We start from the raw sequence: 27,318 nt of genomic DNA on the forward strand, positions 1-27,318 counted from the left end.
ATTTTACAGGCAAAATGCAAGACACAAGTTTTAATTTAATTGTGAAACGTCGCCCAAATAGAGCTTTGCCATTGGTCAGCTTCTCAATTTGACTGTTCCAGTGCAGGTAGTTTTATATTAAAAATGTTGCCTTGTATTAAACGAGCCAGCGTTAAAGCCCATCAATCATTTAATACTCTTGAAAAAGCAGAGTGCCTTTTTTATCTGTAATTTTCTTGCCTTTTTGGGCACATTGTTACATTTGGAGAGGACATTTCCCCGGAGGTGTTTTTCACGTATTTGTTTTATCCTTAGAATCTACAAAGGATTCTTCCATCAGCTGTTTGTTCCTCAGACACGCCCACAAAACAAGCACAAGTGAGAGGCTGCTGGCAAAGGTTGCACAACCTGGAAGAGGTGTAAACAATAGCCTGAGGTGTGGGGGGAGCTGCAAAGCGGCAATGAACGTGTTCACAATGGAGACGATTCGTGTGCGCCTGTTTTGTTTATTATTATTATTGTAATTAAAGGGTAATTAGGCTATATTAATTAGGAAGAAACGTGATCGCGTAACGATTTGCGCGTGGAAGTATCACTTTTCTGGCCGGGTGCGTGGCTTACCTAACCGACCGACTTCACTTTCCTCCGTGGGGATCTCAGGGAATCTTTGCAGGCAAAGCTGGGATATGTCTTGAGCTGGCTTATAACTTTAAGTGTAGTTTCTGATTAACAGAAAAAATAATGTGTAACATATAATAATAACGTAAAGTGGGAATACTTTGTAAACATGATATTTTAGTTTGCTCCACGTATGGCTGGACATTGACCTGGACTTACAGGTCCAGTGCGGCCTGATCGGTGGCTCGTGGCTTTCTGAGTTTAAGCTGTTAAGATTAATTATATCTTTAAACAACTTGTTATCAAACTTTACATTGTTGGGATTTTCCTAAAACGCGCAAACACGCACGCAGAGACGCACAAGTAAGCAGTCTTTTCAAACAGGAGGGAAGCTTAATGTCTAATCTTCCTTGAGGATACAAAAAAAAGTCCGAGATTCGTGTTAAAATCTTTCAGGTTACATCACCTTCATTCTGACAGGCGCTCAAGTCCCTCTCCTATTGGGTCCAGCGTTGATGGCTGAACAGCATAAATAGCGCCTGAGGTGCGCTCCACAGTGAGATGAGTGGAGAGGCAGCAGAGGAAGTAGGAGGCTCACTTGATAGTAGCTGCTCATAACTCACTGCAACTGTGCGTTATAGTGGCAACTGGACTCTTACCGAGCAGCATCTGAACTCGCACTCCACTCATACATCTGTCCTGCATGCGCCTAAGTTTCTTTCGCATTTTTTTGTGTCTTTTAAACCATATTTCTATAGGCCGTTATTCCTGTGATCCAAGTTTGTCGGTGTTTCCCTGATCCTGTCTGCTGCAAACAGGTTGCAAGAAGGAAACAGTCCCCTGCGCGTCTTCCGCCGCTTATTTGAATTGATAGAAAGCTTTGGCCAAGATGATGATAATAATTGCGGAGTTCTTCGTAGTTATTCTGAAGGTGCTCTGGGCTTTTTTAACTGCCGGAGCCAAGTGGATTGTGCGGCCAAAGGAGAAAAGCGTGGCGGGACAGGTGTGCTTGATCACCGGCGCTGGAAGCGGCCTCGGGCGGCTGTTCGCCAAGGAGTTCGCCCGGAGACGAGCGATACTGGTCTTATGGGACATAAACAGCCAAAGCAACGAGGAGACGGCGGAGATGGTGCGCCAGATTTACCATGAACTGGACACTCCAGTAACCAAAGACGGTAAGAGTGTTTTCTTTGAAGCTTTAAGGCTGGCAGCCGGCTTTCTGGGCGGTGGAGTGTTATTTAAAGAACACACACTGCAGTCCTGATCAGTGTAAGAATGAATAAACTAAAGTGTGTCAGAGGGAGTCAGTTAAACTGGACACAGCCTCAGATTTTCAAAAATTTCATTTTAAATAACCAAACAGTGGAATGATATTTCCATATGGAGACAGAACGTTTTTAAACAGTTTCACCTAATTTCGCTGTATTAACTTTGATAATCTTAATCTTTCCCTGTCTTTTATCCCCCCCCCCCCCCCCCCCCCCCCCTTCTCTCTGCAGGACCTGTTGGAGGGGTAGAGGAAGTCCCACCTTTCCAGCCGCAGGTCTACACCTATGTGTGTGATGTAGGGAAGCGCGAGAGTGTGTATTCCACAGCGGAGAAGGTGCGCCGGGAGGTGGGAGAGGTGGACATACTCATCAACAACGCCGGCGTCGTCTCTGGCCATCACCTCCTGGAGTGTCCCGACGAGCTGATCGAGCGGACCATGGTGGTCAACTGTCACGCACACTTCTGGGTGAGCCGATGTAGAAGCTGTTGTAATAAGGCGACTCTGAGGTTATTGTGAAGTTATAATGTGTGTGCCCAAGTTTCAGTGAGAACAGTGTTGCTGAATGTGTTAACTGTGATGCCAGGTTCACAGGAATGTCTCCGCTCTGACTCGTATGCCTGTTCATAATCTTATCCTTCTCTGTGCCAAACTGAAGAATCAAAGGTGTGTGTGTGTGTGTGTGTGTGTGTGTGTGTGTGTGTGTGTGTGTGTGTGTGTGTGTGTGTGTGTGTGTGTGTGTGTGTGCCTCCAGGCCTAAGAAACTATGACCATAAATAGTTGCCTTGCATGTTCAGATTTCAGCTCCACTTGCTTTCATTCTGCCAGAGGAAAGTCACGGGTTTGGCTTTTTAAAATCTTTGCCTTTGCTCCGCTTTGGCAGCCACAGCCGATGATGATCCCAGAGGTATGTCAGCGGCTCCGTCTCATCTCCTCAGCTGCACAGATCTGCACAAACCGACTGTGCGTGATGGAAACGGGGTTCTGTACGTAGCTTAGATCAGCTCACCACATTTTGCTGGCAGTTGGTGATTTGTTGCATATCAGATTTTTACTCTGGCTCCGTTCCTCGAGCCTTTCAGTGTGACTACTTATCTGAGAGGCTACGTGGACTTGATAGAGTGAATATGCTCCGCTTTAGATAAGCATAAGCTGTAGCGTGTAACCAGTTAAGCGCTATCACAGGTTTTTTTGTGTGTCTGTGTGTTTTTGGGGTGTGGGAAGACTGTGGTTGCAGACTCCCAAAGCTATTAGAAATTTAATAAAGAGCTTTATTCATTTTAAAGATGGATGTTTACTCTTTTGGAGCCTTTAGACCAACCTTATGAGAATCGATTGCATTTCTTCACTATAGCCACCCCCTGTGGAACAGCAGCAACGACTGTGTAAATTTGGCTTATAAGCTTTGTTTGGAGTAAACCGCATGGATTGAGAATAAGTCTTTCACCTGGCAGACTGGTTCTGAATTCACCACTTCATGCGTGAATTTAGTTGTCACAACATATTGTCAAGTGATCCAGAATATCTTCAGTTTTGAGACTTTGGCCCCAGGCTCTTATCTTTTTATTTTATTTGTTGTTTACAGAGAACGGCATTCTCAGTCATGCCATGAAACCACAGTGACTTCAAGCTTCCTAATCGAGCATGAAAAATCTCTTGTGGCATCGCTCACGTAGGTTGTGCGGATTTCCTCTTTAATGGATGCTCCATTCAAGCATTCTGCTGGATATCTCAGTGCTCTTTAAATCCAGGATTTGGAGTCAGGGTCCAGTGATTTGGTAGTAGATTTTTTTTTTTAAATAGATGTTTGTGTTTTCCTGTATTCTATGGTGAGCGTGGTTTCTTTAGAGGTGTGTGTGTGCGGAGGGGGGGAGCAGATGAAAGAAGGACTTAATGAATGGTGACAGCCAGAATGGAGGATGTGGTTCATTAATGACACAAGCTAGATGAATAGAGATTAAACTAACAGGGGCACTGTCCACTTTCCTTTCAAACTCACTGCAGTTAGTCACTGCATGCAGGTGGCAGGTATTATATAAACCTTTTGATTTTTAATTTTTTTTTCTCCCCTTTTTTTCTGAACAACAGGTACCTCCAACGGCTTACTTGTGGTTTTTGACTCAACAAATAACTTCAGTCTATGTCCGCGTCGTGAAAGGCTTTTAGGCCGGCTTTAAAAACCTGTTAAGGCACGTGTTTTCACATGTTTTACAAAATGCTATCCCTAAAGGTATGTTATAGGAGAATTTGTATTTGAAAAGTGCAAGAACAGCTATTATGATCAGTTTACAGAAGCAGGTTTCCAAGTGTGCTTGTCATTTTTTTCCACACTGACAAGCTTCTCTTTTCTTTTTTTTAAAAATATATTTTGATGTCTCAGCAGTGCGCGTAGAAAGGCCTGGTGTGTGTTTTCTTTAGGCACGTATCGTACTCTGCTTTTTCTGTGTCACTGTTTGGCAAAACACTGTAATGGCAATGTCAAGCCCTCCAAACCTAGCTTCCTCCTCTCCATAATCCCGGACGGTTTTTAAACAGCCACGATTTCAACTGCAAATGGCTGCAAGTTCAAAGCATTTCCCACAAATGGCACAGCTGGGTGTAAAAATAAGCAAGTCCTCATTTGTTGGACAGAGTATTGGAATAAGGCAGGGATGGAGTTGTGAGCAGGAAGCGGATGGTAATCGTAGTGTCGCGTGGGTGTCTGCCAAACAGGCCCGGCTCAGACCCCACACTTCTTCTGTCTTCCTTCCACAGGCCCCTCTGACTCCTCCCAACATGATTTGGAGGCAGTGGGTGCAGCTGCATGGGAGTCACGGAGGCCAGCGCTGTTCATCCGGCTCTGCCACACACACGCTAACCGCTATGATTCAGTCCCTTCCTCCCTTTAGGTTTTTTATGAGAAGGGGGGGGGGTCATCACTTTGAATTTGTCTGACGATGCTTTGATTAGTCCAGCTGGCAATTTGTGATGTTTGCAACTCGGTTCTTAGTCATGCTGGGAAAGGGGCTGTGCAGTCATTCCACCAGTGTCACCAGAGTTTGTTTTTGAGGATTAGCGTGTGTGTTTAGTGGAATGACATGAGAGGAAATGATCCTCAGCATCTTGAGCTGGTTATCCAACAGGTGGCTCGTGAACAATAAGCGGCTATCCGCCCTCTCGTGGAAATCCTACACCTCTTGTGCGACAGCACGAACTCACCGAGTGCTCGGGAGCGACACGGCGGGAAAAGAGCAGGGGAAAGAAAAGGGGAAGGAAGGCACTGCCGTCCCATCCACAGGCGAGAGGGTAATGGTAAGCTGCTGCTGACCCACTTTATCTGACAATTGGTTTCTTGTCTGTGGATCAGCTTGACAAGATGCCAGGCGACAGGAGCCAAGTTCCGCAGGCCGCATTCCTGCTGTAGCCAGAGAAAGGAGGCAGCCAGGCAGAAGGGTCCTACTTGACTGGTTTTATATGGGCCCCTCCTCAAGCCCAGTGCACCTGTACCCCGCAGTGAAGCTAGCCATGGCCGTGTCACTGTTCTCCTCCCGTACATACCTGTTCATGGGCTGTAGATAATTATATTTTTCTAGTGTTTTGGTCTGAAGATTACCCCCGTCCATTTAGCAGTTTAGTTCTTAAAATGACTGCGAAAGAGTGTTCATTATGATTGTTTGTTTTTTTGGGAGCTTTTTTTTTTATTTTTTAACTCTTTTATATTCCTTGTTCTGTCCAAAGATTTTATAAGATGGTACTAAAGAATCTTTTTCCTTTCATTACAAAAACAAAAACTTGACTGATTCTTTGAAAAAGTTGTTTTTCAGTTCAAATAGAATTAAACGAATAAAGTGGATACTAAGAAAAGCAAAGGGATAAAGAACAAAAAAGATCATGAGATTCTGTGAATCATCACTCTGAGCAGCTATTGTGACATTAATGGTTCTCATACAATATTCATTACTTTTTTATAGAAACTTATAAAAAAAAACATAAAACATTTTTATAGGAAAATGTTAATAGACTGGTGCTTATATAGTGCTTTACTATTCTCGAAGCACTTTATACAACTTACCTCATTCACCCAGTCACACTCAGTCATACAATCACTTTCTCTCTCTGCGTAAGTGCTTTCTATACAACTTGGGGATCAGTATCTCACCCAAGGTTACTTTGCTGTTGGACTGGAGCAATCAAGGATCAAACCACCAACTTTGCGATTGGTAGATGACCTCTACCTCCTGAACCACCACAAAAGCAGAATTAAAATTATGATTTCATTATTCAGATAAAGCCCATGGCTTAAAACGTGACTATAAAACAATTATAATTCCTTATCCAGCTCCTAATTTGTCCAGAAAATCAAATTGACCAGTCATAAAACACCATACCTGGGGAAAACCTGAGCCTACAGATGAGCTTTGAGGTTATGTTTGTGCACTGATGTTTTCTAGAGAGCAGTTCTCCAAACTGAGAGTTTGAGCTGTGCGCAGGGGATGGCTACCACTTGGTATGGTCAATACAACATAAACAATCTGCATCAGTCATCCCCGATGACCACTAACGTCAGCCCAGCCCACTCAGATTTCATGATCTACTACAGGATCGGACAAGCTCCGGAGCTCAGGCATTTTTTTTCTCCCTCCCAACTTGGTTCTCTCGTCCAGGGAGAACTCAGCCCAATTAAATGGCCATCTGGTCCTACGCAAAGGCCAATATTTTGTTCATATTCCTGTTGGTCAGGCGCTAGCACTAATGCAGCCTGACACCCCAGCTGCAAGAAGCTTTGTGTGGCTTAAATGCTCCTGGGGGCACGCACCAATTAGGGGGTGCAGCGGGCAGGGCACCCCCACATAGGCCAAGGAGGCCCGGCTGTGTCAGCGGGTAATTTAGCGGAACAAGGGAGCGTTGAGACCCAATTACGGCAGCTCTGATGTAAGACACGAGCCCCCGGTTGCCTTCACACATTTTGTGTCTGAGAGGTCAGTGGGGGTCATACCCACATGCCAGGATTGCCATGAGAAGCAGGGCGGGTGGGGAGAGATGGGACGGTCGGTCACATTTAGACCCGTCCTCGATCAGAGGAAATCATCCTTTCCTCTCAGTTCCCCTCAGACCACTCAGCAGAATTGTCCAATTGAATTTGTGTATTGGCTTTGCTAATAATGTATGTGCCAGATCGAGTCATTCCCCACTCTCTAAAAGTTGCTGTGGGAGTGGGGTGGGGGGGACGCTGGCTCAAATCAGCTACGGGCATATCTTAAGTTAATGCTTCATTTGCACGCAACTCCCTCCCTCTTTCACTGCCATTCTGGCTCGCAGAGGTCTTTCTCAGCTTTTGCCCGGGCTTCATGTTCTCTCACTCCCTCTCTTTAGGCCCCATCATTCAATGACTTGAATATTGCAGCAATTTATGTCCTGGAAAAGTGCAGATGTTTGGAACGGAGTCAGATCAGTTATACCTGACTGTAGAATAAACTCCGAAGCGATGAAGTCACCTTCCTTTAAACCACTCTGTAAACGTGAGTTATTGCTTCCAGTTTTATTTACCTCACTAAACAAGGAGAGGGACCTCTAAACGCAAATGTCAAGCTTAACGGAGATTACGCTTCAGGTCAGTAGGGCCGATGCAGTTAATCTCTGGGTGCAGTTTTAATGAGGCTCGTCCTCCCCCTACCAGAGGTTTCACGGCTGTACTACCTGGTACCGCGCTCTCTCGTCTCGCTGGCTCTGCGTCCGATCCAGGAAAATGTTTATAAAGGAGGCTGAATCGTTTCTCTACAGTGCTAACCAATATAACAGCAACCACAGAAAACAGCTTTCTTTCCCAAAGATGTCTTGGAAAGGTCCAGTTATTGGGCTGAAAAGCAATACATACTGCAGGCTGTAGCTGTAGCCCTTGTGATGATCATTATTTATTAATTACTAGGCTAGTTGAAGTCTCAGTCTAGTGTGTGTGTGTGTGTGTGTGTGTGTGTGTGTGTGTGTGTGTGTGTGTGTGTGTGTGTGTGTGTGTGTGTGTCTTGCCTCAGTAACATTTTGACAGTCCTCAAGGACGCGTGCATTGTTCTTCACTATGGCAGCACACATCTGACTGGAATAGATTTAGCTCTGCTCCCAACAAAAGGCCTGATGGTTGTTTTTGTAGACCTCCTAGTGGGAGAGTGATTGGTCAGTTCCTATCATTGCCGTCACATGTCACACCTGCTGATTGGCTCACGCTGTGTCCAGGGCAACTCCAAAGTCAGCTGACGGGCAGAATGAGGAATGAATCCATAGGTTAATCAAGTGTAACGGCTAACTCTGTGTGTTGCTCCTCTCACCGCCCTCGCTAGCGCCACCGGACTCACCAGTGGAACCACTCCAGTTAGAAACGCTTTCATCTTGTAGACTGTTCTGCTGGCTGGCGCTCCGGCCGGGCGCGAGGCCGTGTAGGTAGATGAGAAGCCTGACTGTATTGTTGGAAGTGTTGAGTGAACGGAGGCCCGTGATTGGTGTTGTCACCAGCTCTTTAGTGCAGGGCCCAACGGCGGGCACCAGATCTGTGTGGGAAAAGCACAGACTGTACGGAGAGGGCGACATTTCATCTTTCCCCTCTTCAGTAACTGACTCGGAAAGGATAGAAGTTCTATGTTTATATTTTCAAATGCTGCACCTCCAGCGCTCGGTCTGTTTTTATGCATGTTATGAATTCTCATTCAGACGCCTCTCTGTGCATCACCATGGAGAAGGGAGAGAAACAGAGGAGGGGGGGATGAGAGGGAAGGCAGAGAGGATCAAAGGGCTCTGGCACAGACAAACTGCACAAGTGAACTAACCTTCCTCTTTTTTCTCTTTGCCCTTCTGTCTCTTCTGTCCTTCCCCCCTTTAGACCACCAAGGCGTTTCTCCCCAAGATGCTGGAGCTGAATCATGGCCACATTGTGACGGTTGCCAGCTCCCTGGGTTTATTTAGCACAGCTGGAGTGGAGGTTAGTATCATACACAACAACACATGCACATCCCATCTTTCCCACCATCCAAAACCAGTGCTGTTCCCCAAAGGCGTCCGTGCCAGCTAGCACACTGAGACGGGGGGAGGTTAGGCCCCCTTTCTCTAGTTGTCCCTCCACCCGTTAAATTTAGGAACACAGATGAGCATTGGGAGCCTCTTATAGATTCCTCTATCTTCAGCAGTGGGGGTGTGGGGCCCCTATTGGGCTCTGGCCCCAGGGCCAGAATGAGCTGACAGCTCCCCCGAGGGACAGAGACATCTTCATCACTGCTTTGTGAACAACTTGGTGTTCACTCAGTATTCAGTTCACAGCAGCTTTCAATGGATATGGTTTTGGTTTTCCTTCCTATAGTTTTTTTTTTTTTAAATGCATAATAAAATATTTACTGGGGGGTCATTTAACCGGTGGTCCTCCTAGAGTGTTTCATTTTCATATGTCAGGGAACAGAGCTCTCATTTATCCCCTTAGCTGAGAACAGTATCCATTTCTAACAGTCTGTAGGGATAACATTTGACTTTTGTTTAAGCATTTATCCGTAAAAATTAAGCCTACTCTTTTTTTGGTCACGCTTTTACGGTTCCTGGAAATGCCTGAAATGTCATTTCAGACGTGCAAGTTAGAACCAAAGCCATCGCCTGTCATGTGGGCACAGACCAATCCCTTTGTCCTCTTTCTGTTTATCGACATGCATCTGTGTTTGCCCAGGTCTTTTTCTTTAAAAAAAAATAGATTATTTCCACAGTGAACCACATCAAAACCTTCCCGCCAAGCAGCGCAGTCTCCTGAAGCATTGGAGAAGAATGCTAATGAAACCGTAGAACAGCGGACTCACTCTGGGTTTTTTTTTTTTGTTCTTGTTGTTTTTTGTGCGTGGAGGATGTATCATTAACAGCAAAGAGAGACCTCTGTGGCCACGGGGCATGTTTCATAGTGTTCTGTAGTCCCTGGGTGCAGGCAGGGGGTTTACGGAGCTAACCCGTTCTCTCTCCCTCTCTTCTTTCCCTCAGGATTACTGTGCCAGCAAGTTCGGTGCCATCGGGTTCCACGAGTCGCTGAGCCACGAGCTAAAGGCCTCAGAGAAGGACGGCATCAGTATGACTCTGGTGTGCCCGTACCTGGTCGACACAGGAATGTTTAAAGGCTGCAGGATAAGGTTAGCAGCCAGTGTGTCCTCTTTAATAAGCTTTCGTGCACCTGCAGTGAGTTTGTCACCTGTAATCTCCACTTCATTAAACGGCCTCAAACACCCATTTTTAAAACTTCAAAGCGGCAGCTGACAATCTGTGGTGTTACAGTTATTATAAAGTGAGTGGTATTCCTTAGGTCAACACTGCTTAAACAAAGAGGGCTACTTTGTTTTCCCAGGGGAAAACCTCACCAACAGGTGCACCTGGGCTAGCCTCCTCTCCCCTCCGCCCTCCGTGCTGCTCTAATAGTCCTCACTTTGTTTGATGGGTGCAGTCAGCAGCTGGCATGTGCTCTGTCTTTATTGCCCCACCATTTTGGAGCAATCCTTAGTACCAGTATCACTTATGTTCATGGATTTCCTGAAGTTTGTCAGCACTCCTTGAAGTGTTCTCAGACTTCCTCTCATGTTTCCACCCACGTTAATTTACTGAATGACTTCAATCATCCCTAATCGTATTTCCTCATAAATTTAATTAGTTTAACTAAATTTGACGCACATTTTCCCTGAATTCCTTTCTCAATGATGACCGTGATTTCTTTCCCTTCAGGAAGGAAATCGAACCCTTTCTCCCTCCTCTGAAGCCAGAGTTCTGCGTGAAACAAGCCATGAGGGCCATCCTCACCGACCAGCCCATGATCTGCACGCCTCGCATCGTCTACATGGTCAACTTCATGAAAAGGTGAGCTGCCTCTTTTTCGTTTTAACCCTCCACCCCCACCCTCCCGGCCCACTCCATCGGCCTTCAGTGTACTGCGCAGGGGTATCCAGTGTCTCTCGCTAATCTTATCTCCGTCCTGTCTCCACAGCATCCTGCCCTTCGAGGCCATTGTGTGCATGTACCGGTTCCTAGGCGCCGACAAGTGCATGTACCCCTTCCTAGCTCAGAGAAAGGAGGCCATGAACAACAATGAGGCAAAGAATGGGATCTAGGGGGTGCTGTTTGCAATATGAACAGGGGAATTTAAACCTGCAAGTATGAGGAAACAACCACTGAGGACAGAGATGGAAGGAAAAAAAGAAAAAAAAAAGACTGAATCTAGACTGGTGCACTTGCATTGAGCAAATGCAAAGGTTTACCATATTGTTCCTCTGGAACAAAGAAAGCTGTGTACTACAAAGGATTTATTTTTTGTCTTTTTTTTTTTTAAGTTTGTTTAAAGAAACCAACATCTATATACTGTGTCACTAGTTTTGAAATCATACAGAAAAAGATATCCAGTAATTAACTATTTACGTAATGTAGTCACCAGCCTTATCTAGTGTCATTGTGGAAATATACAGTATGTTACTGTACAAACAGTAATCTTTTTTTCACTTATTTTATTTTTGTAGACATGCACTGTAATTTCTGATGGTTTTTGTCTATCTTCTTCTGATTTTTCTACACTGCCAGCATTCTCCGTGTAGAAAGGATTAACACAGCATTTCCGTCTACCCCACACAGAGGCTCTTTTTCAGTCAGGAAACAAGTTTCTCCGGCTCTGATTTTTAGCTCGTGCCATCAAAAGTAAAGTAACAGGAAAGAAAAAAAATCCCACCATTTAAGTTAACGATACTCCTTTTTTTTTCTTGTGTTCAATACTTGCATTAGATGCATATAGCGTATATTAATATCAATCCAAATGAAACGTTGCAATAGCCAGATTGTAGCGGATTGTAATCTTCACAGCATTTCCAATCTAATGGGATTCAGCAGTGTCCCTCGGCGGTCCTGTCACTGCACGAGGGAGTGGCGTCCTGGGCTGAATTGGCATGCGCGACACATTCAGAATGTACTTCTTAGGGAGAAATCCAGTTGATGATTTTAATTTCTTTTTTTAATGCGTTCATAATGTAAATTTGTTACCTATTGTTGTATTTTTTTTTCTTTTTAAAAAAGCTCCACTTTAAACTGCTGTTTCAACACTGATGTGATTGAGGGAAATGTATTAAAGACAGCTTTTCATTATTATTTTTTCCCCTAAAGTTAACACCTGCCCAGTGTCCACCTCGTCCAGTTAAAGTGTATATGTTTAAATATTGTGAATTACCCCAGTGTCCCCAACTAACTGTGTCCACCATATTTGATAAATGACTGTTTTATATACCCTTTTTATCATTATTATTATTATTATTATTTCCCTGAATTTCAACTACATTCCAATAGGCATCATTCCTTCAGTCACAGTGATGAGCCTAAATTCTCTACCTCTTATTTTTTGCCTTTTTTTTTTTTTGACAGTATGACATAAGCCTCTTTTTGTAATTTTTCTGAAGACTGCTCCATAGAAGAGCAAATGTGGTTCCAATGTTTAGTGTCTCTACCTAACTTAAATTAATAAAGTGATTTAGATTATTACACGGTGTCTTCTTAGCCGCCAGTCAGCACGCGACTGTCCGTTTGACTTATACTGACATACCACATGAGTGCAACATCCAGCCTGCAGCTGTCATTCCACTCCTGTTTTCCCACACTTCATCTCTGCATCTAATAAAGGCACAAATGCTCTAAATCTAAATATAATCAAAAGGGAAAACTCGCATCCTGACCTCCAGCGAAGTGTTTACACCCACATTCCTGCCTCTAAGTCTGGTGACCTGAGCTGCAGTCATAAATTGCACAGCGATGACTGTAGTTATCCACTCTAACCTCACATCAAACCATTATTCAGCACAGAGCACAATGAAATTATTTTGAATTCAGTGAATTACTGCAGTGAGTGACAGGAAAGAGGATCTTCTGCAATGCTGATGAATTTCTTGGGTGCAGTTTCCATTGTTGCAGCGACACCCACCCAGCCCTTTTCTTCTCTTTTCGACTAGTATCGGTATCACTGCCCTCAAACGGTGACTCAGGCACCCTTTAGACATGGGTGTTGGCTAAAGATGGTAAGAATCATTTGTCTTTGTAAGTAAATATACTCTTATATGCAGCACACGCAAGCATGTGATTTTTTTTTTTTGTTTGTGCTTACCCAACAGTCTGAAATAGTCAATCAAGGTCACAGAAAGTCAGGCGTGTCACGCTGAACCACTAAAAAGGAAAGAGGACCTAAAAGTCCCAAATGACAGAAAAGGCATCAGAAGGTCAGAATAAGAACAATAAGGACCCATCGGTGCCACAAAAACTCTACCGCTTCTGTCGGAGCTGTTTATGTATCTGACCCTGACCTTTTGCTTACCCAGAGGAGGGGAAAATCAAATTTCCTAATTGGTGTCAACAAAGCATCACATTATCGTGAGCTGCATTTGGATTCACATGTTCAAATTGCTGAGTTGTTTGTGCCAGGCTTGGAGTTGCCTTTGAGGTCACATTCTTGGTATTTGACAACAACTCGGGGGATTTTAGTGAGAGACAGTGCAGTTTATTACAGAAAGTTGGACACCAGCATGGAAAAACTGACTGCTTTTATTTATAAAATTGTGTAAATCTATTGTAGAACATTACCAGTTCCGAATTATGTCAGTGAATTAACTGAAACTTGAGGAAAACACTGATAAGACAAAGACAATTTTAGAAACCGACTGTGCTGTAAGCCCTGGTATTTCTTGCAGTTATCTTGTAGACGTGGCTTGCACACTTTCTTCGAGCTGAAATTAGAAACATTTGTAAATGTGAGTTAAGCAGGGTTAAACTATCTCGAAATATAGTAGCTACCAAAAACAAAATGACACTGAAATACTTCAGAATAAGCAAACATTTGTATTTTTCATGTACTGGATTATCACCAAGCACTGGCATAATACAAATCTGCAAATACATTTTTCTCTTTAAGCATCTTTCATGTTAAGAATTAGTAAAATGACTCATAAACAGCACTGCAGTACATACTCACTGCAGGTCCTGTGCATTTTTTATGAGTTATCTTTAAAAGAAAAAAGTATTTTAAACATTTTAACAACCATATTTTATAGTAGTTATGAAAATCAAATAATTCTCGTCACTCTAACTAATAACACATGTTTAAATGTGATCAGGGTTCATTAGAATCTAATTTCCCATAAACAGATTACAAAAATCTGATTACAAAAACCCAATTGAATAAAACTCATTACCAGACGCTGATTTCTTTTCCCCCTTGTCTGGACTCAGCTAATCAATGTCATGTCCAAAAATGCTTAAGTTGTTAAACTGGAAAGTCTTGGCGTTAATCTTCCTAACAGCTATCAGTGTGATCGCGGACACTTATCTCCCCACAGAGCAAATCGATTCCTTTTGTCCGCCACAGACAACACAGCCGTCCTCCAGACACTGCTGATCGGTCCCTGCGAGTTTCTATCGAACCTTTTCGTACAGTGCTCCTCTGCTGTGACTAATCGGGGCTGGATAAAGTTGCTCGGTGGCAAATTACTTCTTATAGGAGGGAGCGTTGTACTGACAGTCTCAATCCCTCTGTGTACAGAGGCAATCAGCACCGAGCGCAGCCATTTCCAGCTACTGTTGGGACTGAGTGGAGCTCAGTAAGTATGTGAAACAACCCCTTTACATAGAGTGGTGAAGTACACAAAATACAAGAAAACTATTAGGTTTTTGCCTTGTAGTGTTTCTTGGACATTCATCAACTTCTACAGGATTCCCCTCCCTTTATTTTAAATCCTGGTGTTAAGTAGGAGGACTTCAGGAAGGGGGGGTCAATGAGACATAATTCAGACGGAAAAATCAATGACTCTGGCATTTCCTTTTGCATGGCACAGACAAGCTTCACAGTCCCATTGATTTTGTTCTATTTTGGGACGTGAGGCTCACTTCCCATATTGGTTGGTTCAAAGTGAGGCCATTCATCTTGGGTCTAACATGGCCTCAAGCTGGTCCGCCACTACCTGAACAAGCTTCTGGAACAGAGATCTGCTGCTAATGTATGTGAACAGCTTTGGCGCTCCTCAATAGCTAGCAGATGTAGCTGCCAGCTGAGTCCATTAGTTAGTGAAGCTGAATTAGAGCGCCACTGTCCCATTCGCTCATCCATTTCTCTAATGGGGGAGAGCACAGCAGGTCTAGTGATGCAGAGACTGTTGGATTTCTGGAGAACGGCACAGGTGGTGGAGTTACATGAAGGAGGCAAGTAAAAGTGACAGAACGGCAACAGAAGTGTGAGATCGATAAGGTGGATATAATACACCCCTGTGCTGATAATCTACAAGGAGAGCACACAACTGTGTCCTTCATGACAAGGAAGAAAACTAACAGAAGTAGGTTTGCTTGTGGTAGAGATTAACTAGCTGGAATGATGCGGAGATTTTGTAGTTATTCATTTGTAAAGTAAAGTGAAAGTGAAGGACATCTGGGAACTTTTTGGCAAATAAGCAGGTCAATGTGGACGTGCTGTTTCCCTCAAAGACACTTCAGGAAATTAAACTGTTACTTATTAAGGAAGCAGCTGAAATTTGTCCTCAACAAGTGCAAAATGTAGCTATGAAATTACTCAATTTCTCAAAGATTTACATTTTCAGGAATCAATTCAAATCTACCAAAGAAAGGTAGGAGAAGAGTAGTGTTTTAGAACAGCTGAGTGAAATCCATGATGCTGATCCAATAAGAATGTGTGAATGTGTCATAAGAAAATCCACCAACATCCCACACTGGAAGATCTTTATCAGACAGAAGGATTTGTGTGACTTACACACGGATACAGACAATTCCGGAGGACTCACTAACTTTTCATGTAACTGAGAAACAGCAGTTTGGGGAGTTCATCCATCCATTGTCTTCTGCTTGTCCTTATCAGGGTTGTGGCCGGGCTGGAGCCTATCCCTGGTACCATATGGCAAGAAGCGGGACATAAACCCTGGAAAGGTCGCCAATCTGTTGCAGGGCAGTTTGGAGTGTTAATTTTGGACATCAACATTTTACTGATGACTAATTTTGACAGCCAAAAACTTAAAATCATTGTAATCATAATAATGCTAAGAAAATTTGGGTTCTGGGATTCATGTGAATACCATCCAGGACTGGTGAGTGACGGCCCAATGGCGCTCCCCGATGGCAGCAGTCTCCCCCAGCAGGACCACATCTCCCACTTTGAGGGATAGTGGGCTACACCTGTGAAACACCCCCTTCCTGTCACTGTAACATAGTTTACCTCCACATTTAATCCCTGAGATTTCTCAATATAGAAAAAACAAGCGCAATTACGAGTTTTTCTACACGATAAAGAAATGAACAGCTTTTACTTTGGTTTAGTATGATGGGGGAAGTTTTTAAGGAAAATTGATGAAAATCCATTTAAATAGCAGCAGGTAACATCCCATCAGTGTTCATTCGCCAGCACTAGGCTCTACAGCTAATCTAAGCTCACATTGTCTCCTTTAAAAATGTGCCAAAGAAAAGTGGCTTTTTTAGAAAGAAAATGACATTAATTTCATTCACTGAGATATTGGTTTTTTACACCTGTTTGAAGAAGCAAAGAAGAGACAAAGAAACAGTTTTTTTCCACATGAACTGAGGTGTTTTTACTGCATTTCAGTAACAGACAGCCTTATTACACATCGCACTCACAGCGAAGAAGAAGACACATCCTCAATGTCAGTGGACAAAGTGATCCAAAGTGGCCTTTAGGGAGAGAGAGCCTGCAGGTTAGAGCTACAGGCTCTCTTCAATCAAAAGCTGCACTCCAGAATGCAGGCATTAAAAGCACCCAGTTGATGCCTTGGTGGGTCAATACAACACACACAATGGGTGTAGATGTGATCGACAAAACTGTGGGGCGGAGGGGGGAGGAAGGGGGGACGATCCACTGACATAAAATCACTGGAATGGAGAGAACTTTTCATGCAGACCGTACAAAAAAAACCTCTCTGGAGTTATTCTGAAAGCTTACTGGCACTGGAGGATGTGTGCAAAAAAATGAAAAACCTAGCCACTGTTGAGGAGAACTGGCCTATTTTATGACCTAAAAAGTACACATGGGGCGGCCCATTCACCGCCGTTGATCAGGTGATGCTCCAGTGATGCTATGCCAGTGCGGGGTCATGTTAAAACAGGTAGGCCCCCTCAGGATGTGAAAAGGTTAACCCAACCTTTCCTCCTGGGGGGTCAACACTTCTACTGATTACTGCTAACACCAGTTTTGTCCTTTTTGTCCACATGAAAAAAACTTTTCTGTGTTATTTTTTGGAATATGATACTCTTGCAAAGTCATACACATCCATATAGATAGATCAACTCTTTTTTTATGTCAGCATACAAGGTAAGCTGGGTGACTATATATGAAGACAACAACTACAACTTTCACAGCACTGGCATTGGTTAATTTTAAATACAGTACTCAAGCATTGTTAGATTGATAAAATCAAATAAGATCAAATAAAAAACAAAATAAAAAATTAAAAGGAAATATAAAACCCCCGAAGAAAAAGAAAAGAAAAGCTACTGTATGGAAGTTGGTTTTCTCCCCTAATGTGTTTCTTTTGTATTTCAATGGCATGATGTACATTATTTGTTTTAACCATACCAACATCTATCCAAAGGGAAAATTGTCTATGCAGGGTATCGCTTTGGACTTCCCTTGATTTTACACAGTACCATGCATTTATCATTAGCTTGTATTGTATTTATTCATTTATCTTGTCCTCTAAATTTTGACTGAAATCATCAATAAACGTGTTAAGATAGCGTTGTCTTCACATAGACTCGGGTAATGGTGTTTTAGTCGGTCATTTCTCGGTGCACATCCACCCTATTGCATGTTGACAGGTTTTGCAGGATACAGTGGCGATCGTGAGGGGTAGAGAGGGTAGGGTGGGGACTGCGGGTGGTGGCTGGAGGTTATGTGGGATCAGGGTTATAGGAGGCGGGGTTGGGAGTGTGTATGTTGAAGGAGAGGTTCGGGGGGTTGTCAGCTCCTAGACGACAGCCTTTGAATCCTTGCAGACCTGAGTGGTGGTGCCTGAGTTAGTCTGTTTAATGTCCGTCCTCCCTCCCACATGGTTCAGTGGTCTGAAACGAAAAGTGAAACTTTGAGTTAGGAGGGGAATGCTGCCAATAATTACTCCTGTACTGGGAAGTTTACTCTACGGGTTTCTCATGAAAAGATTCCATCAGTCTTTAATGAGTAATACTTTGTCAAAAAGAAAAACAGGTGATTGTTGTTGTAAAAGAACGTCCAAGCAGACAGACTGAAAGTGCTTCAGCTATGAGTCAAGACACTTATCAAGCCCTTGACCTCAGTCTGTTTCACACTAACTGATCAGCTGTGGCTCCTGTTCTCGGGCTGTTTTATTAGGAGGACATAATCATCTCTGATAGCACTGACAATGATAAGACAGTAGGTTCAAATTTGTACTGCTTTGTGTTTTCATCTTGGCAACAGCAACCATCTGAAAACAACAACTGAGAATGTGCTAATAGAAAAGTATGGGTGACTTAATGAGTCTGAGGACCACAAGGGGAAAGACTGGAAAGAGAAAGGAGTGATTAACTGCTCAGGTGAAAGAGTAATTGCTGCCATATTTGCTCCTCATTTCTGTTGGTGACGTAAATAAAGCTGTTGCAACACTGCAGTTGTTTTTCCTCCCTTTTGTTCCTTTCCCCTTTTTTTCTTCTAAAGGAGACACGGGGCTGTAAAAAACCTTTGTTTTTCTTCTTCTTCTTCTTCTTCTTCTTCTTTTTTTTCTTCCAGGGCACACCTACTATGAAAATACACCACAGGCGCTTGACAGTAATTTCCTCCCCGGTTTCCAAAAACCCCCCTGTGGTGCTCCTGCTTTCCCACTTGATTCTCCGTTGTCGGCCTTCCTCCTTCCTTCCCTCCCTTCCTCATCGTGGAGGAAAGAATGAATGAAGGGAAGCCCTTGTGTCTGTCATGACTGAGCCTTAATAGTGATAGCGATCATGCAAAGTATTCGGCACTGACAGGAACGTAGTGCATGTAAATGCAATACGCCTACCGCTGCTTTCCTATGGAAGAAAAATGTCGAGCGGAAGTGATGGACGTGTGTGCGTGGGTGTACACGGAGCTGATCTAAGCCCACCATCACTGGCTGGAGCTGGTTAATAAACCCAGCAGCCATGTGGGCATCATTCAGGTCTTACTGTACCTTGATGGGGCCATCCACTGGGTCCAGTCCCTGCTCCGACAGCTGTTTCAAGGCACTTAGAGCAGCCTGAGAAGAGAAGGAACAACAGATGGTCGAGTGAGTGGGGAGGGAGGGAAGAAAAGGAAGGGAGATTTGGGTGGGAAGAGAGTGAGTGTCACCCTTCAGCTGCTTTTCAAATAACACTTAGTCTGGGAAACCTGATGCCAGCAGGACACTTTCCCTTCACTCTCTGTTGTCTTTGGCCTCTCTCCTCTCACTGTTTATCTAGCGTTATTGGGTTAACATTTCCACTTTATGTTTTGGCTGCTCCGCATTTTCCTACGTCAATCCAGAGTGACATCTGTATTCGTGGCGACCGTAGCTAAACAAAAGCAGCAGGTCGGAATAAATCATAAAGTTTTCAGCGCACAGTGCGCAGAAAAATCCAATCAGTCTAGCCTAAAAAACACACTAAAGACAGACAAGTGTGTATGTAACATTTTTATTGTTAATTGTGTAATGACTTAATTAGGGTTAATTTGTGGCCGAGAAAGAAAACTGTAGTGCAGCCTCATGTGCTCGACAGAGTATTTATCTTAGAATTTACCGTGTCTGCCACATTTAGCTCATAATCACAACCAGCCACTTGAAGCAATCCGATGCGATGTCATTAAAAAACGGCACTACATGCTATCTATATTTTCAAACTTGGACCAAAAATCCCATGAAGTCATTTCCTTCCTGCTCATTGCCTGCCTGCCTGTGGCAGCTCGAGGGGCTGCTAGCAAAGTGAGAAGGGTCCCGCCTGCTATCATAACATATACAACATGTGTGGGAGTCAAGGGGTGCAGCATAGACACACACACACACAATGCAACTTGGGCCTGGAAGGCAACAACAACAACAAGCGAGTTTTTTCACCAGTGTTTTCTTAACATTTGTACTGTGACATTAAAACTTTACAACCACTGACCACAGTTTGATATAACAGCTGTTTACATGTCCCAATATGAACTGTTCTACCTGATCTTGACAAGTGTGAAGGAAAAATCATAGATCCTTCCATTATTCTTAACCTTCATCTTGGATGTGTTTAGCACTTTTGTTCCTCTTGATACAGATTGAGGATACAGGGTAGGTGGGGAATATATCCAACAGCAGAACTAATACCACTGGTATCAACACAAATGACCCCATAACGAGGAAGCACTTGGCGACAGTGGGAAAGAAAAACTCCCTTTTAACAGGAAGACAACTCCAGCAGAATCAGGCTCTGGCTCAGGAAGGGGCAGATATCTACAGGGTCACCTGATCCAGCCCTAACAATACGTTATATCAAAAAGGAAGGTTTTAAGGATAATCTTAAAAGTAGAGAGGGTATCCATCTCGTGAATCCAAACTGGGAGCTGACCTGGGAGTGGGACCTGAAATCTCATTTTACTTTTCCAAGGAGACACAAGTAAACTAGCAGTCTGTGAGTGAAAGACTTTCAAGACTTGTATGTGAGCAGAATGATTTTAAATTTAATTCTGGATTTAACAGGGAGCCAGTGAAGAGAAGCCAATATGGGAGAAATATCCTCTCTCTTTCTAGTCTGTCAGTACTCTCACTACAGCATTTTGGATCAACTTAAAGCTTTTCAGGGATACAGTAGTCCAGTTTAGAAATGATAAATCCATAAACATAATGTTTCTCAGCATCACAGAGGGACAGGATGTTTCTAATGTTAGAGATGTTGCGCAAATGGAAGAAAGCAGCCCTACATACTTGTGCAATATGTGCATTGAAGCACATATCCTAGTCAAAAAACGACTCCAAGATTCCTCACAGAGGAATGTGAGAAATTCCTCAAGTTTATGCCATCCAGACCAAGTAATATGGTTAGATATCGTGTTTCTTGGGCCTAGTACAATAACCTCTGTTTTATATGAATTTAGAAGCAGGAAATCATAGATCATCCAGGTCTTTATGTCTTTAAGACCTGCCTGTAATTAAACAAATTGGTCTGTGTTTTCTGGCTTCACATATAGATAAAGCTGGATATCATCTGCATAGTAATGAAAATGCATGCTATGTTTTCTAGTAACACTGCCTAAGGAAAAAATATCAATCTATATGTCTACACGAGTGATCACTGTTGGAGATACTAACACTTTGTGTCTAAAAGTACACATATTATCTGTCTGAGGAGGAACTTGTTCTACTGTTTTGTCTCTGAGCAATTATCTGTGATGGTGCTGGAGAGATGAAGAAAGACAATTAAAACTGAATTAGTTTTATATAATTAGATTTACATACCTAAAATGAAAAGAAATATAAAGACAGGCCAAACACAACAAAACCAAATGGGATGGAAGTCAGCTGACTCACTCCACCACCTTATAGCTCAGTTACACTTGAGTAAAACTTGAAAGGCAATTTTAATGTCCCTGATAATTCAGCAAATTTCATCACCCAGTGTATCCAGTTACACTTCTTTCATATACTTCAACATACTATAAAAACTCATTGTAACAAAGAGGAAAAATCCCAACAGTTTCACTTTATTATTCAACACACATCTGCTATGACAGTGGCCTAAGCTAGCCAGGACCCGTTACACTTCATCACTGGTTAATCAGAGTCGAGATAAGACACAAGTAGTTTTGCGCTCTAGATGAGTGAGATGTGATGACTGGCTGAGTTTACCTCATTATGAAGCCCACCAACGTCACTCAGTACTTTATTCTCATAATAAATTAGCCATTCTCCTCACAAGGATATCTGACTGAGAGGCATTTTCTCTGATAGTCCAGAATAGACAGACAGAGACGTCTCCATGTGAATACCCATTTGTATTTAAGCCATATGCAAGCGAGAGGAAACATTAATCATGCTTTAATCCTGAGAAAATATGAATCCCAGTACATGCCATATCACTATGTCTCCATGGAATGCAATATGCCCAGAAGGCTGTTACAAACTATTATCTGTGTGCTTGTGTCCAAAATAATTTTAAAAGTGTTTCACTTCAAACTATGAGAAACATAAACCAGGAACTGTAATTTATGACTGACAGGTGCAAGGGTCAAAATCTGGTTTGTATCCATCAAATTGAGGGGAAAAAAATCTGTGATGCGTATAGGTACTAAAAAATCTACAACGCTAATAGCTGAACTGATGTAAAAAATTGATACTGCTGAGTTACTACTTATAGGCCCTTTCTCCAGAGACACAGAAATCAAGTGAAGCCCTTCTGAGTCTGTAGCAGATAATTTATGGTTCGGGTTGGGCTATGTGTGTTTTTTTTACTCTGTGAGCATCTGACAGCCAACAAAGATTTAGAGGTAGAGTATACTTGAAGAGATTTAAGGCGAAAACCGCCCAGAACATGACAGATGATGGGATTTTTTCACAATTACACTTTTAATAACCACAGATGATACCAGGGGAACGCTGCTGTAATGCTTGTCATGATTTGTTTTATAAATATGCAGTTACATGTCATTTTACAATGGTCAAGGTTGTCCACATACTGAAGTGGGAAGTCATCAAGATAAGAAGGTAACCAGTCAGATTCATCTAGCAGATATTATCAGTATCATTCCTGATCACAAAAACAGGGGCAGATATCCTGTTTTCTCACATGACAAATAACTTGAAATCAGCCTTCCCATAAACTTCTTTTTTGTTGTATTTAAGCAACCAGATTGGGACCATTTTCTCCCTGAGTAAATAGCTAGAGACCATCTGTTGGAGTGGGAGGGGTGCTGGTGGTGGGGTAGGGGCTAGAGATAAACAGCCATAAATCAGGGGGCTTGACAGTGGCAGCGTTGCTGATATACGACAGGCAGGCATAAGGCACAGCAGCACAGTGAAGGACACGGAGCCTAAGACAAACACTGGGCCTATCTGTGGGAATGGCAGCCAGTGAAATCATTATTTTTCTAATGTGATAAGTTGACCATCGTTAGAGTCAGTCGCTACACTGATGCATCAACACAAGGAGACTGTGTTTAGTCTGAGGCCGGGAAACGCAAGGTGGAGGTGTTCCATCTCTGCCATGGAGCAAAGAGACAGTGAGAGGCGGGTGAGGAGACAATGAGGAGGATGCTGTGCCCCAAGCCGTTGACAAATGGAAGAGGACAGCAATGATTTTTGAATTTGAAGCTTAAAACTAACTAACTAGAAAATTGTTTAATATCCTCTTAAGTCTCTGTCTGCTTTCCCACTCCCACATACCTCGCAATAGCTTCAGTGGTGTAAATATTTGGTTGTGAGTTTGAGAAAGTTAGAGCCAGGTCTAAATCCAAAAACAAAAAGGTGTGGGAAAGGCAGTTTGTCTGAAACGGTGAGATCCCCTGACAAGCATTTCTGAGTATAGCATAAGAACAGGATTACATATGATCATGGACAACACAAACTATTAGCTGTTGTTATTAAACTATGCCCTGGTCTGCTTGGACAAATGGACAACGGTGCCTATATATTCAGGAATGTAGTGTCAGAAATAAAAAAAAAACATGATGAGGAAATTTTCATCCCTTGGACCCGAGCCGAACCTCACATATGAAATGTTTAATATGCCATGTGTAGCCAACTTTAAAACAAACAAACAAAAGCCAAAAACAAGATCACAGTTTTTGCAAAAGCAACGTGCTGACACAGAGCCCCCCAGCAGGAAGTAACAAGCATGAAGTTCTACATACAAGTTTACCTTTTGTTATAGCATGTACAATTCTAGTAATGATGCACGGATCAGCCCAACTTCAGTTGGGTTGGGCTGATCTGCAAATCAGAGGACACATACTGCATTGGTGCCTGGTAACTGTTTGTTGTGTCATATCAATTTTTGGCTGGTAAGATGTTATAAGATGGTTTGAAAAAGAGCTTAAAGAGTTTTAATCATATATTTATTTATGACATTGGCTAACTGGGTAAATTATCAATCCCAAGAAAACAGCATTATACTCTTTTTACCTCACAGTCATAGAGATGTAAAACACTGGTGTCTCCTGTGTACTTTCTGCAATTACTAAACATCCTGTGCATTGTGTGTGTATTTCCATTCGGGTGTTCTTCAAATGTTTGGACGTTTGAAGCACAGTTTGTCGAATCTACAGGGAAACCACTCCAGTTATTCCAGTTATTCCTCTTTATTTGCTCTAGCTTTAGATAACAAGCCAGCACCCATCATTAATGCAAGCCTGGTAGCCAACCTGAAGAACCCCAAAAGCACTTCACACATGAGCTCATCCATCTATCTATCTAGCAGTCCCGAGTTCAAAGGCTTAGACAAACACTGGTTGAATGTGACAGGTCTGAGGAGGATCTGTAACCGTGGCTGAGCTCCTGATGTGGAGTGACAAGGGTGGCTCATTTTTCTGGGCCTGCTGCGCTCTTAATAGCTTCACCGACAGAGGCTACGCTTCCATCAGCGGCTTAGCCAAACAAAGTTCAAGTCCCAGAGGAGTCTACCGCATCAGCATGTCAGATCTGATGGATCGTTGGATCACATTGACCCTGACAAATCAGACCCCTGTATCAGCTCTCACTACTAGACAACTGAGTTTCAGAGAAGCAATATAGACAATCTGGGGAACAAAGAGAAGACACAGCAGAATGCTGAGAACCAGGGATCAGCGTTTTCAGACTTTGAATCTCCATCACTTCATTCTCTGACCTTTAGCAGCCATCAAAGACACCAAGGAGGCCCCAATTAGGTGAAGACCACCAGCATATCATTCAGTCTTGCATGTTTGCTTTCTGCACATATTCTGAAAGAAAACATTTGCCTAGTTTTTTTCATTCTGTTGGGTTATCAGATAAGATCCTGTTTATGCTCTACAGAAGGCAAGATGACAGTCCAGTCATCAGTACACTCTGAGATAATCCACAGAGTACTGAAGTGTCTCCCATTTAACCAAGAAAAGGCTTTGTTCTGGTTCTGTGCAGTCCAGCACAAATAACCCTTTTCTAATCTCAAGTCCATTCTATGAGAATCAGAGTCAACCACCCCTCCCCTGCAGCTGAGCCACAAACCACACCCCACCACACTCCCATTCTCACTTTGATCAGGCTTCATTATCTAAACCAGGGGTCTCCAATCCCAGTCCACGAGGGCCTGTGTCCCTGCAGGTTTTAGATCTCACCCTGGGTCAACACACCTGAATCACATGATTAGCTCATTATCATGCCTCTGGAGAACTTCAAGACATGTTGAGAAGGTAATTTATCCATTTAAATCAGCTGTGATGGATCAAGGACGCATCTAAAACCTGCAGGGACACCGGCCCTCGTGGACTGGGATTGGGGACCCCTGGTCTAAACCATGTGTCATTTAAAAGGAAAAAACACAAATTCTTCCTGTTCTTAAGACTACAATCCACCCCAAGCTGCTACGCCAACATGCATACCAAAATAAAACCCATTAATCGTGAGAGACTAACCTGAAATGAAACCAAAACTGAAATCATTCATGAGCTGCTCGACAAATAATAATAATTATGGGCAGAAATTGGAGCGCTGCATCGCTTACAGGAACAATATTAGCCAAGACACACTTCCTCACTTCTACCAAGTACCACTACACACACCCCTGTTATACACAAACCACAGCATTGTTACACAAGCACTTCCAGTTTCATTGAAGAACTTGAGACTGCGATGGGGTGGACGAACTGTAACTCAAACTGTTCGCTTTTGTTTGTTCAATAGTGCAATAACCCTTCATCCTCTCATCCCACAAAAAAACATGCCCAATCTTAGTAATGCTTCAAAATTGACGACAGGTGACTGTTCTGGGGCTGCTATGAGATGGGGACGCAAAGAACATAAAGGGGATGCAGGACAGCTGCTGATGAAGATGATCTAAGGGATATCCACTAGACTAAACAATGACCAGAGTGGATATCAAACAGGGTGTTTTACAGGGAGGACCTGGGAAGTTGAGAAAATGAGTGCGCTCATGTCGGAGAAGTTCTGAGGCTGGATATATTGTTCTGTAGAGGGTTTGTTCTGTTTTCAAAAGGCCACATAAAACCTTGACAGTGCTCCCTTTTTTTGCGCTCATTCCTCAAAGCAGAAAGAAATATGAGATACCCGGGAAGAGAAAACCCCAGCCATCTTTTTTTGTCCTTTGTTAACCCTGTTGTTACCATCATGTCATCACGTCAAACCTTCCTCTGATCTCCAATAAATTCTGTCAGATATACTTTGCAGACCCTCTCTTCTCTTTTTCTTAAATATCTGCCATCTACTCCTCGGCTTCATCTCATCCCTTGGCTTTCGTTTTCCGCTAAATTCTTTCCTTTTTCCTCTACCCACATCAAAACCCTGGACAGGGATCACTGGAACATTCCGGGACAGCTCGTGCAGAACACCTGTGTGTGCATGAGGGCTGGCAGTGTATGCTTCTATTTGTTAATGCGGTGTGATATGTACATGGATTCTTGAGTAACTACAGAGAAAATGTATTCAGATCCACACACCAAACCTCTTCCTCACTCTCTCTCCAGATTTCACATCCTTTCCCACATCAGAGGCATGAATAAAAGAGGCAGTGTGTGCCTGGCAGTGGCCTAGCTTCAGCCTGATATGACGTTAATTCCTCTGAAGTAGCACTTCATGTATGTGGGTTTGCTTCTTTCCAACAGTGTAGCAATTGTGATGTGACAGCTAAAAAAAACCTTCTCTATGAGGAATTCAATTTGATTTCTCCGTACGACTCGGTCACATGTGCATGCTTCCATATTATGCTGATCTGAATTCCGGGAGTGGATAGTGTTTCCCTTTGTGCATCTTCCAGGCGTGATACTAGCGCTGAGGACTGGCTGAGCTAAGTTAGCGGATAACGGCTGTGGGGCTCCCCAGGGGAGCAAGCCTCTGCTGACATGGGAAGCCATAAATAAGGGCCCGGGGCGCAGCACCATGTCATGCGTCATTTGGGCCAGAGAGGCCTGCTTTATCCCCTTCCACCACCGCGCTGCTGAGCATGGCACCTCCTAGGGCGTAAATACAAAACATATGGGCAAAGGGCGAGGGGCAGAATCACCTCAGCATACCATACTTCTGCCTTGTCAGCAAAGCATCTTAGAGGATAAGCAGATACAGACGGGCTCTGTGATAAGACTGAGTTAACTTTGCCACGATATAACTTTTCAAGGAATTTTATCACTGGGCTCAGTTATTTTTGATACGATAACATTACATCAGCAGAAGCCGCATGAAGCAGATAAAACTGCTAGCACTATTTTTAAACTGTTAGCACTATCCAGCCTGTATGAACCGTTCAGTATATATGGCTTGCAAAAGAAGAAAGAA

General features: G+C 43.2%; 2 protein-coding genes across 2 annotated transcripts in view; one reads left to right on the forward strand and one right to left on the reverse strand.

Moving 5' to 3' along the window:
* Positions 1 to 1,146: 1,146 nt before the first annotated feature.
* On the forward strand, positions 1,147 to 11,556 carry rdh10a (retinol dehydrogenase 10a). Its single transcript, XM_080865189.1, has 6 exons — positions 1,147 to 1,772; positions 2,097 to 2,332; positions 8,712 to 8,810; positions 9,842 to 9,987; positions 10,571 to 10,702; positions 10,830 to 11,556. The coding sequence occupies exons 1-6, from the start codon at positions 1,487 to 1,489 to the stop codon at positions 10,951 to 10,953; spliced, it is 1,023 nt and encodes a 340-aa protein (XP_080721315.1). The 5' UTR covers positions 1,147 to 1,486; the 3' UTR covers positions 10,954 to 11,556.
* Positions 11,557 to 16,428: 4,872 nt separating this feature from the next.
* stau2 (staufen double-stranded RNA binding protein 2) overlaps positions 16,429 to 27,318 on the reverse strand; it is a 102,672-nt gene continuing 91,782 nt past the window's right edge. Inside the window, exons 14-15 of the mRNA XM_080865409.1 lie at positions 19,039 to 19,104; positions 16,429 to 17,938 (exon numbers count right to left, since the gene is read on the reverse strand). Of these exons, the coding sequence (XP_080721535.1) occupies positions 17,903 to 17,938; positions 19,039 to 19,104 (102 nt within the window). The 3' untranslated portion in view covers positions 16,429 to 17,902. The remainder of the gene's footprint in view (positions 17,939 to 19,038; positions 19,105 to 27,318) is intronic.

The sequence above is a fragment of the Rhamphochromis sp. 'chilingali' genome (assembly GCF_963969265.1).
Source record: "Rhamphochromis sp. 'chilingali' genome assembly, chromosome: 18".
Classification (NCBI taxonomy): domain Eukaryota; kingdom Metazoa; phylum Chordata; class Actinopteri; order Cichliformes; family Cichlidae; genus Rhamphochromis; species Rhamphochromis sp. 'chilingali'.

Coding starts and splice junctions, on each gene's coding strand:
- rdh10a (XM_080865189.1), top strand. CDS start 1,487: ATGATGATAATAATTGCGGAGTTCTTCGTAGTTATTCTGAAGGTGCTC. Junction 1,773..2,096: donor CACTCCAGTAACCAAAGACG/GTAAGAGTGTTT, acceptor TTCTCTCTGCAG/GACCTGTTGGAGGGGTAGAG. Junction 10,703..10,829: donor ATGGTCAACTTCATGAAAAG/GTGAGCTGCCTC, acceptor CTGTCTCCACAG/CATCCTGCCCTTCGAGGCCA.